At 39.0% G+C, this 15,518-nt stretch overlaps 1 protein-coding gene across 1 annotated transcript in view; it reads left to right on the plus strand.

Moving 5' to 3' along the window:
- The first annotated feature begins 2,758 nt into the window (after positions 1-2,758).
- DHX8 (DEAH-box helicase 8) overlaps positions 2,759-15,518 on the plus strand; it is a 959,075-nt gene continuing 946,315 nt past the window's right edge. Inside the window, exon 1 of the mRNA XM_044055176.1 lies at positions 2,759-3,086. Within this exon, the coding sequence (XP_043911111.1) occupies positions 2,978-3,086 (109 nt within the window). The 5' untranslated portion in view covers positions 2,759-2,977. The remainder of the gene's footprint in view (positions 3,087-15,518) is intronic.

Consider the following 15,518-nt stretch of genomic DNA (forward strand, 5'->3'; position numbering starts at 1 on the left):
TCATTGGAACGTAATGACCAACTGGGAACATAGTTGTGTAGAATGTTATTTAGTGTTGGACAGTTTTATAGCTGGTAAGAGGCTATGCACATGTTGGTTAATGGGGTAGTTTTAACCAAGTTAGGCTTTTTAGTGTTATACGGTGGTGGGCTCTGAAAGGATTATTTACTGCAAATGTAGCAACTTTGCTATAGCATTGTTCAAGTTTTGCTTTTTGTGATGCCTAATGGTTATTAAGGATGAGAAAGCCATAAAAAGTGCAGGGAGGAGATAAGTAGTGGCTTGGCAAGTGCAGCTTTAGTTGCTTTGATGGAAAAGTTTTTGGCTCTTTAAAGCATCCCTAGTTTTTGATAAATTTTTTTTCTTCAATTTAGTATATGCAGGTCAAATTTATCATTATCATCAACTATCATCCATAATAATTTTCTATGAAAGGTGACTTCAAACCGAGAGAAGACTTGAAACTTGTTTTTTCCCATGGGTGATGGATTTGGGGGGGGGGGGGTAGTTTTTTTTTTTTTTTTAGGGTTAACGAGTTGTGAGTTACAAAACCATGCTACATGCTTCTGTTCATATCAGACAGAATAAGAGAATGTGAATTAATATGCAAGTGTTAATTATTGTCATTCTGTATTAAGTGTAATTCACATTTTCTCCCAAATCACCAGCTTTAAGATGATGGGAGGAAGAGGGAGCCGAAATGTAAGTCAATGTATGTCAAAATCAGGGACAGTTGTGAAGTATGTAATCTGGGTGTTATGCATACCTCTCAGTTGTCCCTGATTACCAGGCATGTCCCTGATTTTAACTCCAAAATTTAGCTCTGTCCCTATTAATCCCTCCTAAAACTGGTGACTCTTGGAAGAAAGGTGGTGAATTATACTCAATAAATAATGGCAGCAAGTAAGAGTTATAGTTTTCTTTTATTTCACAAAATGTATAGTAATTAACATTCTCTTATTCTGCCAATGTCTCAAGTTAACGATATTAATATTTTACAAATGTTGCTGACTTTTTTCTGGGTTTTTCCCAGATTCTGTTGAAATATATGTCTCTGATTATTTGAGAGCTATGGCTGTTATGACAAAAGTGCACTATCGTTGTACTAAAACGTAATAATTATGTGTTCTGACTCATTTTGTGGACGTTATGACTAAACTGCACTATGCAAATGTAATCCCTAATATGAGCAGTAGCAAACCCTCACTGGTCCGATACTCAGTGTCACTCATCCATACCTAAACTATCCCTGGTTCTGGCTCAGCATTAATTCTCATTCTATCAATTTCTCGGGTTAATAGTACTAATATTTTAAAATGTGTCCTCGACTCTGGAGCATACCTTTCAACCTCTCAGCTCAAGAAATCTGGACAAAGCATAAAATAATGGGGGACAAAGGCCCCAAAATAGAAACCCACATGAGCAACCTCAACCTGGTCTGTGACATCAATAGGATTTGTAGGCGGGACAGATTTTTGTCCCAGAGACTCCCCCATCTGTGGAATAGACTCCCTTTAAATATTGCTCTTGTAAACTCAGAAAGTTGTTAGAATAGCAGGATTTGTGTTAATATGCAATTTCTGAAAGATATGAAGTCTGAAACACAAATGTAAGCCATTATTTAGTGACTTCATTGCTCTATAATTTGCCAGAAAACCACAAATTTTATGAGGAACTGACCAAAAATGTGAGGCAAAAATCTGGACAGTCGAGAGGTAGTCTCTCAACCTTCTATCTCCAAAATAAGGAACACTAACCCTTATAATGTGGAACAAATGGACAAAATTTGGACACATACGGCTTACTAACAACTTCAGCTGGGAAGGTCATAGGATGGTTATATTATGATGGATTTACTTATAAAGAAGTAGGGTTACCACCTGTCCCACTTTGCAAGGGACAGTCCCTCTTGGGGAAGTTGTGTCCTGCATAAAAATTGAAGAAATGGCAAATGTCCTAAGATATTAGGACAAACATATTTCCTATATTTAATGTAATATTTGCATAAAACAGTTATTCTGTTTCTGAAACACTTAAATGTTATAAGAAACAAAATAAGCAACTAAAATGCTACAAGAATAAACGTTTATTTAGGCAAAAAAGTGAAGTTTTGTCCTTTGTACTGGTTGTGGGTATGTTTTGCCTTACAAAATACGTTTGTACAAAAAATGTCCCACGTTGGGCATTTGAAAAGGTGGCAACCATACAAGGAAGTAGTATGATTGATTTATATTCACCGTGGATATCAAATAAAAAACGGATCATACCTCAGTTGTCCCTGATTTTAACTCAAATTTTAACTCTGTCCCTCTTAATCCCTCCTAAAACTAGTGACTTTTGGAGGAAAGGTGGTGAATTACACTTAATGAATGACAATAATTAAGAGTTATAAACTTCTTTTACTTCATAAAATGTGTATTAATTCATATGCTCTGATTCTGTCAATGTTTCAAGTTAATAGCACTAATATTTTAAAAGTGTCCCTGATTTTTTTCTTGACTTGTCCCCGATTCCGTTGAAATTTGTCCCCAGTTCGTTGAGAGGTCTGACGGAGGTATGTTCCTTATCAAGAGATATACTTCAAAAGTATACTCCGGAGACAAGACGTTAAGAAGTTTGACGTTGTTGTATATCACTAAGCCCCCTCCCAAAGCCACGCGGGCACTAAGTCCACAACCACCAGTAACATTCTGCTTTCTAAATACTATGGAAAGAGTTCCGGAGGCATAGCAAGTAAGCGGATGATTTTTCTGGTCACATTTCCGGTGTAGCTGCTGTTTCCGCGTTTGGCAGATCGAGGGACTGTGGTGCAAATAAACAAATCAGTGGAGTGTGGGATGGTAACTATCAGTTGTTTGGTCAGTGATGGCTGTTCGTCCTATTATCTGTGAAGCTAAACAACAAATCTAAATACATTAAACATTGGAGCAACAGAATATATAACACACTTTAAGCAACTTACAACTTGTCTGGAGAAATGGCGATCTCTGAATTTGATGAGTTGAGAACGCTGGAATATCTTTCTTTGGTTTCCAAGGTCTGTACAGAACTGGACAACCATCTGGGGATTAACGATAAAGATTTAGGTGAGCATGTGTCTTACTTCTGTAATAGCATGATACGGTGCTGCTATCCTAAGAATATTTGTCATCTACAGTCTGTGTTTGTCAGACGAAAGCAATGAAGCATGAGAGCACACATACACATTGGTGTTTTAGAGTATTGGTCAAACATGTATAACGAATGTTGTTATGGGAATTGGTAGTGCCCCTCACGAGAAAGTAATTAAAGGTGCATCATGTTTGGCCGAGGATTTTTTTTTGGGTGTGAATAATCTCTGATGTGCTATGCCCTGATATTTTAGGTTGCTTGAACCTTTCAGTAGGGTCTCCTTTGGGAGACTGTTCATTCTGGTGTACATGAGCGTGTTTTAGGACCCCCATGTATGCTTGCATATGCAAAAAAAAAAAAAGAAATGTGGGTGATCAGATTGAAATATTGATATGCACAGTACTAAACCCCACCCTTGGTGTATATTGTCACATTTAAGCTTTAGTAAAGGGAACCATATGGTGTGAGAAAAAGGGCACCATTCAGCTTTGAACTCCCTATCAATGAGCATTGTAGTGTACCCTGGCATTACTGCAGCATATGAGCAGGGGATATGTGTGTGTTCATCCTCCTGGTCCAAGGCAGTCTGTGTAGTTCAAGAAGCAGTAAATACCATTGAAATTATTTGGCCTGGTGCATCTTTATTCATATATGTTACATAAAGCATTCATGAAAATAAATGTAGAGTGTGAAACTTTGTATAGTAATAACATAACAGCAGTGGGTATGATAGAATACCATTAACTCATCAGTAAGAAGCATGAATGTTAGATGTGTCTGCCTGTCACCAATAAAGAGTACCACTGTTTGGCAGCCAGCATGTTTAGTGTTTTTTTTTTCTGGACTTGTATAGTCAACCACACCATGGGCAGGAAGTGTTTCAGCTAGTGTATGAATAATTCTTTTGCTACACAAAGCCTTATTTTATGGGATCAGAACTTGCTGATGCATAAGTGTACCTTTTGTTGTTTGCTTATTTTTATCACAGTAATATCTTGTATAGAGTTGTGCTATGTTACAATCCTGTGCTATTTGAAGGTCTTTACTGAGTTGATAGATCAGTAAGAGTGACTTTCAGTAGTCTGGCTGCTGCCTTGAAAGGAATGTTTTTTATAGAGAAGAATCAATGTTTGTTTGTTTATTTATTTATTAACTGCTTTGAGGCCACAATCAATTTGGCCACTTAAATACAGAAAATCCAATTTAGACATATTAATATGTATACTGGAAAACAGTGAGTCCAAGAATGAGACTTGTGGAACACTGTAGTTAATTTGTAGGGGCTAGGATAAAACTTAGATAAATGGAAATGGGAGGCAGTGAAAAATAAAATGTACTGGAGGCAATGCCAGTGTTGATGTGCACATATGCTTGTTTAATACAAATGAACACATTTTAGGAAAATATCTTAGTAAATAGCAAAATAGTTGTTGAGGATGATAATTAAGGCATAGTACAAGGTGGAAAATTGTGGGACATGTAAAATGTTGGAGTAAGTAATTTAGCTACTGGTACATGGGATGGAAATGGCTGTGTTTGATTTTGGATGTGATATCTGCTAAAGTAATTAATAAAAGATGGCACAAATATAGATGTGTTATTTGTAGAGGTAAAGTTTATGGGAGAAAATGTAACTGTTATGTCTTTCTGTAGACTGAGGCATTAGACAAAGAAACCTGTAGCCTTATTTGTAAATGGACCTGGTTGCTGGAAAGCTACGTGTATAGGAAGACTTAAGCACAAACAGCTGCTTTGCTTCTTTTGTGAGGTGAGGAGGGTCTGGATTAGCTCTTCTGCCAGTAGCCTGCAACTTGGGTTAAAGGTACTGCTGTTTTTGCTACTAGCAGAATGGCATTAGAACGAGGTAAGCTGAGTGGGAGGCCTAAACATTCAGTTAGTTTTAAGGCACTGGCCTGCTATACTCACCCTGCTTTTCTTCTCCACTACTATCCATTCTTATATTAACACAGAGGCATACACCATGGAAAGCTAAGAAAGATTCACATGGAACGTTAAGAAAGATTCATTAGAGAATCCTTGCACAAGAGGATAGCATATTGGAAATTTATCTGACCACTTTTGAAATGAAGTGACTGTACATCATATTGATTAGAGCACATATATGCCAATTTGGGAATTGATGATGGAGATGCTGAACAGTTGCAGAAGGATAGTTTGCTACATTAAGTAAAAGTAAATTGGTTTGACATGTTCATGACAGAGCAGTTTTAGTATAAAGAAAAATACCACGGAGAAAGCTGAGTCTGCCAGAAATTTGCTAGAAACTGCCAAATGGTATATTTAAAGACATTGTAAGTATTTTTATGAAGTTTTGAAAGGTGCAAGTCTGTAACATTTTCATTTGAGGGTGAGGAATGTTTGGATCATAACATGTTTGTGTAAGGGTCCCTTTACGAGGAACGATTTGGAGATTTGCCATTGCTGGTTGGAATAAACCATTCAATAATTAAAGCTATACTTGGCTGGACAGGTCAGAACAACCAAAGGCAAAAAAAGATACCTATGTGGGAAAACTTTGCATATTTGACTATACAAGAAAGAATATATAGAAGTGAGTCATGGAAGCTGAAGGAAACGTAGGGGGAAAAAAACAATTTTGAGCAAGAAGAGTAAATGTTAAATGGCATCTTAGTAAGTCATCACATTTTAAGTCGCAGCATGGCCTCGCATACATTAATAGAAAAGAACTGCAATAACAGTGTTTGTTATTATTAATATTATTTAATATTATACAGTATACATATGTTCTTAATCTTCATCCATTCCAGCATTACATAAATGGCTTAATTCCTGCTTTCCTTAAAACTTGTCTCCTCCTGAACATTATTCTTATTTATTTAATTTATTTCTAGTTTGATTACCGAGAGAAGTCTACTGGGCCCAGAGAGCCCGTAGTGCAGGCCGGGGGGAGAAAAGCTCCATGAAACAGATTACAGTAAAGATAGCAGTTCAATAAAAATACAAATGCATATGAAATCATACAAAGCGTGAGCAATATTGCCCATAGTGGAAAAATATTGTGCAGATACATTTTAACAAATTCACCCAAGTCAAATTATTTTGGATGTACTGTTCCCTTATACTCCAGTTATTTCTTTAAAATTTGTCTCTTCCCTTTTATAAAGATTTTACCTCCATTTCTGCTTTTCCTCCTTTACAGTATTGAAAACTTATATTACATTTACAGGCATCATTTTCAAATCTAGGTGCTTAGGATTTCCCTCTCTCTTCCCCCCTTGGCTGACCTGGTGTGACTCAGATTGAACTCTACAGTTCCCTACAAAACGGTGTCTACAGGACTGCAATCAGTTTCTCTCGGCATTTAAACAGAGTAGGTTGCACACAAAAGCATTTGTTAAGCTTTCACTTACAGTGCTGTGTAATTAAGCAGGTCACCATATTGGTCAGCCATAGGGCTCTTTTTTTCTACTTGAGTGTTTGCCTCCTTCCCCTGTAACTTAAGTAAATTGACTCTTACATTAAAAGCTATAATACTTCCCTTATAGCTTTAGGACACCCTAGGAAACCTGGTAAACTGCAATAGCCCCGCTACATTCGCCCTCGCTATGCTCGGGCTCTCTTCGCTCCCCTCCCTGCCCCCAATTCCCTCCCACCCCCAGTACCTCTAAATTTATAGTACTATAGCCACTCCCCCACTTTCTAGATCCTATCTGCTTTCATCTGGGATAATTCCACCCACCCCCATTCTTCTGCCTACATTTTAATAGCACCTATTAGCTTTCATCTGGCATTCTCCCATCCCCCATCCAGTACCTTTACCTCACCACTCCTGCTTCTAGTGTTGCATCACCAGGTAAAACAGTTCCTTAACTCACTAGCTGAATCACAGATAATGATATACTCCTCTTTACTACCCCTCTTGTTCGCACCATACCTCCTTACCTTGTATGAAAACCAGTTTCTCACGGGATTTCAGGTCCCAGAAGGACATAATATCACCCCAGCTGTAAATCCTTCCACCTTCAACCATACTTACAGTACCAGATCCTATCCAACATCTTGTTCAGTCTATCAACATCTCAACCCCAGGCACATTAGCTCTAGATCCAAACACTACCACAAACTAATAAACAAATTCCTGAAGTTCATCACCAAGTATAGACTCAACCTAATACTTGGTGGTGATATTCACCAGAACCCTGGCCCACCCACTTCAGATACACATACCCCCTCTACTTGCAATCTAAGCTACAAACCTACAATTAATAGGCCAACTAACTCTCTCCTAGCCTGTCATCTCAACATTAGAAGCATTAATAACAAGGTACATGAATTGCATGCACTTCTGGATGTCCACTCCCCTGGGATTCTCTGTTTATCTGAAACCTGGTTAAAACCTAACACTAAAGACAATGAAGTGTTACTACCACCTGGGTACAACATACACAGGCTGGATCGAGCTTCGAGGAAGGGGAGTGGGGTAGCTGTACTCTATAAATCTGAGTTGAATGTCACCATAGATGTAATACAACCACCTCAGATTAATAACTCAGAGATTCTTGCCACCAAATTGCAACTTAATAAAAATAAATGCATTAATGTCATCTGTAAGGACATTCCCCCAGGTAACAATATATCTACATTTGAAGATATCCTGCACTGGTTATCATGTCACTACCCCCCAAGAAACCCTACTACTTGGAGACTTTAACATAGACTGGGGCACCTGTTCCTCAGAATCCCCAACCACCTATATTAACCTGCATGCATTTACACAAATTATATCCACGCCTACCAGGATAGGTAAACCCAACCAAAAAGAAAGTATACTTGACTGGGTACTCATAAATAGGCACCCCCAACTGTACACCTCTGGTACCCTCCTTGATGGCCTAAGCGATCACCTTCTCACATATGTAATTAAGCACAAAACCATTAATTCCCAACAACCCTTACTCAGAAAGGTTAGAAACAATAAAAACTTTGACCCTGCCAGATTCCAACAAGAACTAAACTCATGTAATTGGTGTATTCTAAAACACCTCCCCTTAGAGGTAGCACTAGCATACTTTAACAACAAATTCCTTGAGATCCTTGATTGGCATGCACCTGTTCATTTAAAGAGAACCAAGGCAAAAACTGCGCCATGGCTTTCTAAAGAGTCTAAACTCAAAATTACCCTTAGAAACAAAGCATGGGCTGTATGGCATTCTTCTAAAGACCCTCAAGATAACATTAAATACAGGTAATCCAGGAACGAAACCAAAAAAATCAATTTTACAAGATAAAAAACAATACTACTGTAATTTACAGACAGTAAATCAAAATAACCCTCAGAAGTTTTGGGCAGGTTTAAATAATCTACTACATCCTGGACAAACTTCAACCCCAATCCCTGCTGCTACTATTGATAAAACCCCTGAAGATGTTTCTGACAGTTTTAACCGATTCCTTACTGAGACAATTCAAGCCCTAGCTAGCCAACTACTTCCTGGCTCCCCTAGTCCTGAAAGTAGTACCCCTAGAAACCTATTCGCGTTCAGCTTCCAACCAGTCGCCACTCACTTATCCGTACCTTGATCAAAAAATTAAAACCCACTACACTTTCTGCTGATCAACTCTCTGCCGAGTACCTACAAAAATCAGCTGTTGCTATTGCTTACCCCGTCTCAGTAATAATCAATTGAACCATAGTAGAAGCTAAAATTTCCACCATCTGGAAAATATCCTATGTAATCCCACTTCACAAAGGAGACAGCTCTACTGAATTCTCCAATTATAGGCCAATAGCTATACTCTCTCCACTTGCAAAGGTTATGGAAAAATGTAGTCATAGACAACTCATGCACCACCTAATCCAGAATCACCTTATGGCAGACACTCAGCATGACTTCCGTCCTCATCACAGCACTACTTCAGCCATCCTAGCCTTTACCAACACCATAAACCATAATCGCAACAATAATTATATATCCTCAGCCCTCTTCTTGGATCTTTCCAAGGCATTCGATATGGTTGATCACCAGCTTTTAATCTACACCCTGCAAACGTTTTGTCTAGATACTAGAGCCCTTCAATGGTTTCAGTCCTACCTGAATGGTCGACAGCAGGCTGTCCTCTGGCAGAACAAACTCTCTAACCTTCTACCTAACACCCTTGGAGTACCACAAGGCTCTATACCAGGGCCCTTGCTGTTCTCCATCTTCATTAACAATCTTTATACTGTCATCCCAAAAGTCAGCTGTATCCAATATGCTGATGACTCTACTCTGATTTGCTCAGCCACATCTCCACTAGAGTTATGGTCAGCTAACCAGACCACCTTTAATACAATAGAAAACTGGCTTTCTGAACATCGTCTGATCCTAAATTCCCAAAAAACTATTAATGCTGTTATTTTCACCAACACGTAGGTCTACCGCTTTCACCTTTACCATAAATTCAAATGATGGCACAATAATCTCCCCTGACCCCTCTACAAAACTATTAGGTGTCATCATAGACAATAATCTAAAATTTGACCTACATGTTTACCAAACTATCAAAACCATCAATAAAAAAACTAGGGTCACTTTACAGAATAAAAGCCTTCCTAACCCCTCCAGCTAAAATTGCCATAGCTCGCTCTCACCTTCTTTCAGCCCTTCTGTATGCATCCCCTCTACTCTCGAATTTAAACAAGACTGTCCTTAACAAACTCTCAATTTGCTACAACCACATTGCCAGGATTGCCACTGGGCTGCCTTTTAGGACACATCATTGCACCAATCTAAATCAGTTTGGGTGGCTTGAACTACCCAACCTAATCCAGTATAACCAACTGATTATGGCCTATAAAATCCTCTATAATCCGGACAATACTTCTGCACTTAAAAATATTATTACCCCCTATAACAATCCTAGACCACTTCGATCCTCTAACAAACTACTAATTCAGGCTAGCAAAATTAATAACACAGCCGGTGACTCTCTCTTTGCAAACTCTGTAAGTAGATCCTGGAACTCTCTTCCAGCTGGTATTACCTTACTTTCCACCTTAGGTCAATTTAAAACTAGACTCGAACAACATTTGTCACTGAACTGGCTATGTCAATGTATCAAGCTTGGCTAACTATCTCTAGAATGTGTAAAAAATCTGTTAACTAGTTTACTGTGTAATTTAATTTAATCCTGACTTGCGCTCAGGATTAACTGTAACCTGTGGAACTGTTAAGCGAAAAAGTTTTAAAAACATACTGTTATTTGTCTTTTTCCTGTTCTTGCAAAGTGAGCATGTTGTTTGTTGGGATATGCCTATCAAAGATGGATCTCATCTGTGAACAAAATGCAGCATTGCTTATGAACCTGAATGATCTCTTTATTCTGAAATGCAGAAAACAGATATTTGGTTATAGCTCAGTGAAGCCTGGGATAAGGACGCACGGCCGAGTAAGAGTTAATTTACTAGGCCAGGCTTTATGTCCTGGAAAATTTGAGCTACCGTTGTTGAATTGAACATTTTGTACTTCTTGAACATTCTGTACTAGCTGTGGGTTTGAGGTAATTTGTGATAAACATGTTTTTCCTATATGTTTTTCATAACCAACTGTCAACGGTCAGAAATGTAACAAAAGTTGTTTTGCTTGCAGTATAAAAGTTGATGTCAGTAAACAAGTTGATCAGATCAGAGGAGATCAGATCAGACTGGACATCTTGGCCAACATGCTGTGTCTGGTTAGCTGCTAATAAAGGAAAATTCATCACCTGAGGCAGATGCAACTCGTTTGAATTTTTTCTTCTGACAGGAACTTGTTTAACTTGCTTACTTATGTAATGTCTGTAAATAGTCTGCTTGTAATATGTAATGCTGTATCTGCTTACCCTTGGAGCTTTTCTCCCCGTGCCTCCACTGAGAATGGACATGCATCCAGTCGGACTATCCCGGTCAACAAATTTAAAATTAAATAAATAAATAAACATTTGGTTTTAGAGAGAGTTGTATTTTCTAGTAATTGCTTTTTTGACTGTAAATAGCATTAAACTTTGTAAGGTTTTGCTACATCTTGGCAATCCAGATCCTATATAACAGCTCAAATGAGTTATTTCCTTAGTTATTACCATTTGTTCACCTTTTATCAAAGCACTCTGTGACATCCCTTCTCTGGGCCAGTAATCAAGGAGCCACGGTCCTCACCACTGACACCGGTGAAGGATATTCACTTTGAACAAAAATAGATACACAGTATTTCCAGATGCAGCTCTCTGCACCAAGCACAATTTCCCTTACGAGCACACATGGAACACACTGTGGTCCTGGGGCTGGGTTTCCTCTCTGTCTCACTAGGTCTCAAGTAAGACTCCACACTGACGGAATCCAATTATACTGAATAAGATTATTACTAATACAAGTGGTAGTGTTTGACAAATGCAGCAGGGCTTTCAGAAGTGACTGCAGTGTCACCAAATAAATTTAAGTACTCTCGAAAGGTTAAAATATTCTCTACAAGACCCACCACAATAAAAAGTTTAAATATATTTAATAATACTTAGTTTTTTCACGTTCTTTTATTATCAACACCAGAGTTTCAATCACAGGAAATATTAAAAATAACTGATGGATAGATTTACATCGTTACAGAAAAGTAGTACTCAACTATACTATATTTTCCTGACTGATCTAAAGAATTACTATTCCCTAGTTACTTACTAAAGCAAGGCAAGATGAAGTGGGTGAGTGATCCTTCTTTGTCAGGTTTCAAAAACTGACTGCTCTGAGACTTCTTTCTCATCTGATATTAAAACTTCATTTCAGTGCTGGATTACAGAATGACACTTGGATCTCATCATCTGACTTCTGGTTCCTACACTACCTCCTTTACTAGAAGCTGAACCAGAATCTAGCACGTGTGTCATAATACACACATACACGTAGAGCTTATCTGGAAGCTATAAAACCATTTCAGAAATTTCCTCCTTCCCAGGGTAGCAATTAGTTCACCCCAAGGGCAGTACAGTAGGATTCCTAGTCCTGGTTTTCGGACATTTTGTCTCTGGCCGCAATCAGAACTGTAAGATACAATCTTTACGGCCTAAACCAGGTAATTTAGTTTCTGACTATTTTTTCAAGTTTGCTGGACTGAGATTAACCTCTTCTCTTCCAGTATCCTCTGCTACGGTATATTCATTTCAACAGTTACACCTGTATGTCAGACTATATTGTATTTCTTTTCTGTCCAGCAGGCCCTACTGTTGGTGCATTTTTTAACAGAAGCAGCTTTACAGACACATTTTAAGCGCAAGCACCTGTGCAAATCAGTTTGATATATGAATGATATGTAATTCTGTACAAAACAGCAGCTAGCTATGGTGGCATATGTTACACATCTGCAATAGCTGTCACTACCTCACATCATCACAATTCCCTCCTTTGAAGACTCAAGCTAGTTTTTCAAGTGACTCTTGAGAAACATGGCTTGAGTGAGATGAGCCTGCCTGGGAACACATTAACCCATATCCTGTCTTGAGAGCCCATCTGCATTGTCATTGCTTACCCCACTATGGTGCTGTACTGTCATATCATATGCCTGCAACACTAGGCTCCACCTTAACTTGGCATTTTGCTAACTGCCTCGATGTAGCCATGTTAATGGATTGTTGTCTGTAACTGCAGTGAATTTCATTCTGTACAGATAGGGTTGAATTTTCTGCAGTGTCCATACTATGGCTAGACATTATTTTTCTACTGCTGTACAACATTCCTTCCTATGTTGGAGTCTACAGCTGAGCTATACAACTGGGTGCTCTACTCCCTCAGAGGAAACCTAGCTGAGAACAGCCCCTACCGTATGGTTTGAAGCATCCATGTGCACAACAAATTCTTTGCTGTAATCTGGAGTGGCTAAATACCCACCAAGTCATTATCTCCCCCCAAAAAAAATGTTTCTAATTACCTCTCACTCTCCTAATCCTAGCTCCAACCTATGCTATCTACCTGAGAAAAAAAGTCCTGTGGGGTTTACTTGGGATATGAAAATATCTAAGCAGATACTTTCATGCAAAAAATCCTAAACTTTCTGGACTTTGTTGCATACTTGGGACCTCTACAGATTCTCATTAATCCTTTCTAATTTGCCTTTCTGTTCTTTTTTCCCAGTCTTTTCTAACCCAGTCTAATTGATTATTATAGTTAACATCCAATACTTTATATGCCCCTCTAATCATCCTATTTTTTAACAGCAGTAGTCTGTACAAGACATCACTAAAGACTCTGTTAGAGGATTTCTATGTGAAAGACTAACTCTGTGGGCATAGCTAGTTTCCTCTTGGTGAGAATCAAATCCTCTGTCTCTTGAATGTGAGATAAATATCTTAACCATTATGCCAACCCCGATTTATACGGGTGTATATCATAACCGCGAAAGCTAAAAATACAGAACGGCATTACATCGAACACGAAACCGTGAACACTGACAATATCAAAGCCGCAGAACATCGAATTCTTACCCAGGGCAAGAGTTCTGCAAATTCGTTATTTCCTCCACTGTGGTGCGATCTCGGAGTTGGTATATTTAAGTGGGGGGGTGTTGTGAGCACAGCCCCCCACGTCGGGGGCTGTGGGGGGTGAAGCCCCCCATATTAGACATAGGTTTTTGGTGTGCTTGTGTGTGTGTTTCTTGGAACAGCAAATTTTTTCCCAGGGAAAAAAATTGCTGTTCTGAGCTTTTGATTATATCACATTTTGAACTTCCAAGTTCGAGCTTATGGTGTTCGATATTTTGGAAGTTCGATAATATGATATAGACCTGATTATACATGTAGGACTTGAACCTGTAGCCACCACCTCTAGAAGCTGATACCTTATTTACTAGGCCACTGGGCTTTATGCCTGTACTGTGGCAATCCCTGATAGGGAAGGTAGTCTCTTAATCTGGAGTCCAAACATCTGTTTATTTAACTTCATCCCAATCTACCTTTTACTCCCACGTTATTTGCTCCTATTACCTGTGTTTCCATTGTTAATTTCTAGCCCTGTCTAATTTATTTTCTGTTTTCTGTTGGTAAAATCATTCTCCATTTCCACGCTGACTCAATACATTCTGCTACTTTACGAATCTAATTTTCTGTATGGTTATTACTACTTTGCTTAAGAACTTGCATTCAAATTGCAGTCTCACAGACCCCCCCCCATGCTGTATCATCATCATCATGTTTTCCACTTTTGACTTACATAAATAATTCAAGCAATGTTATAAGCCTTAACAGTGCAGATTTAAAGTACTTCTTCAAACTGGGTAACCCTTAACCGCCTTGTTCTGTAGAGAATATCGGCTTATCCCACTTAACTCTTTCCTTCTGTCCCAAATAAATTCCTTCCGGTCTTATAGTAAGATAATGTAAAGGGTTGGAGTTGGGTGTATAGGTGAGGGCAGGGTTGGGGTTGACATACATGAGTACGGAACCTAGACGTCCTTACTCGTGTGTTAACCCTAATCTTGTCCCTCCCCAACCTCACCCCTTAACATTAACCCTAGAAAAGCCTTTTCCCTACCAGTAAAAAAAAGGTACGGACTCATGTTTCACGTATACCAAATACACTTGCTGAACACCACAAAATCTATTCCTTGGCTTGTCCGTACTGTAACCTTAACCTAACTTGTAAACATTACAATGTTAGTTCTGCTTACGCCACTCAAGAAAGTTATTTTCCTGTGCCACTGTCGAGCAGAGACACAGAAGTGATCCCCGGGGTGTATTTCCTATTTCCCATTTCCCATCCACTCCTCAAGATTTTTCTTGAAGAGTGCTAACGAAGAACTTTGCTTGACATAGATGGATAGTCCTGTTCCAGAGTATGGGAAGTCTCTGGGACAGCAGTCTATCCCTCCACCATGTCCTGTTTATTGTGGTGACAAGGTTTAGGTCCCTAGAGAGTGTAGCTCGGAGGGATTGGGATTTCTTTAGGTGTAGCATGTCCAACAGCTCTGGGTTTGACATAGCTTTATATGTTAGACAGAGATCACCTTGGAGTAGGCAATATGCTACGGAGTAAAGCTGGAGTTTTTTGAGACCGTCGGTGTAGGGCATTTTGTTTGAGGCCAGTAATCCTCTTTGTGAGGTACTTCTGCGGCCTTTCCAGCTGCTGCAGATGTCTTGTGAGGTACATTCCAAAAATGGCGTTGTACTCTATAATGGGTCTAATGAGTGTCGAGTAGAGAGGAACAAATTTTTTTTTTTTTTTCTTGGATGAGAACCCTTTTATGATGAGGTGTGCCACGTAGAAGAACTTCCTGACTGCTGTGGCGATGTGACTATCAAAGGAGAGACTACTGTCCACCTGAGTCCCAGGGTCTCTTATCACACATTCGGTGTTAAGTAGATTGCTGCATATGTGGTTGTTCATGGGTACAGAGTTTTTACCAAAGGGGATGACACTGCACTTTTTGGCA

The sequence above is a fragment of the Protopterus annectens genome, chromosome 13.part0 (genome assembly GCF_019279795.1).
Source record: "Protopterus annectens isolate FY-2018-M chromosome 13.part0, PAN1.0, whole genome shotgun sequence".
Taxonomy (NCBI): Eukaryota; Metazoa; Chordata; order Ceratodontiformes; family Protopteridae; genus Protopterus; species Protopterus annectens.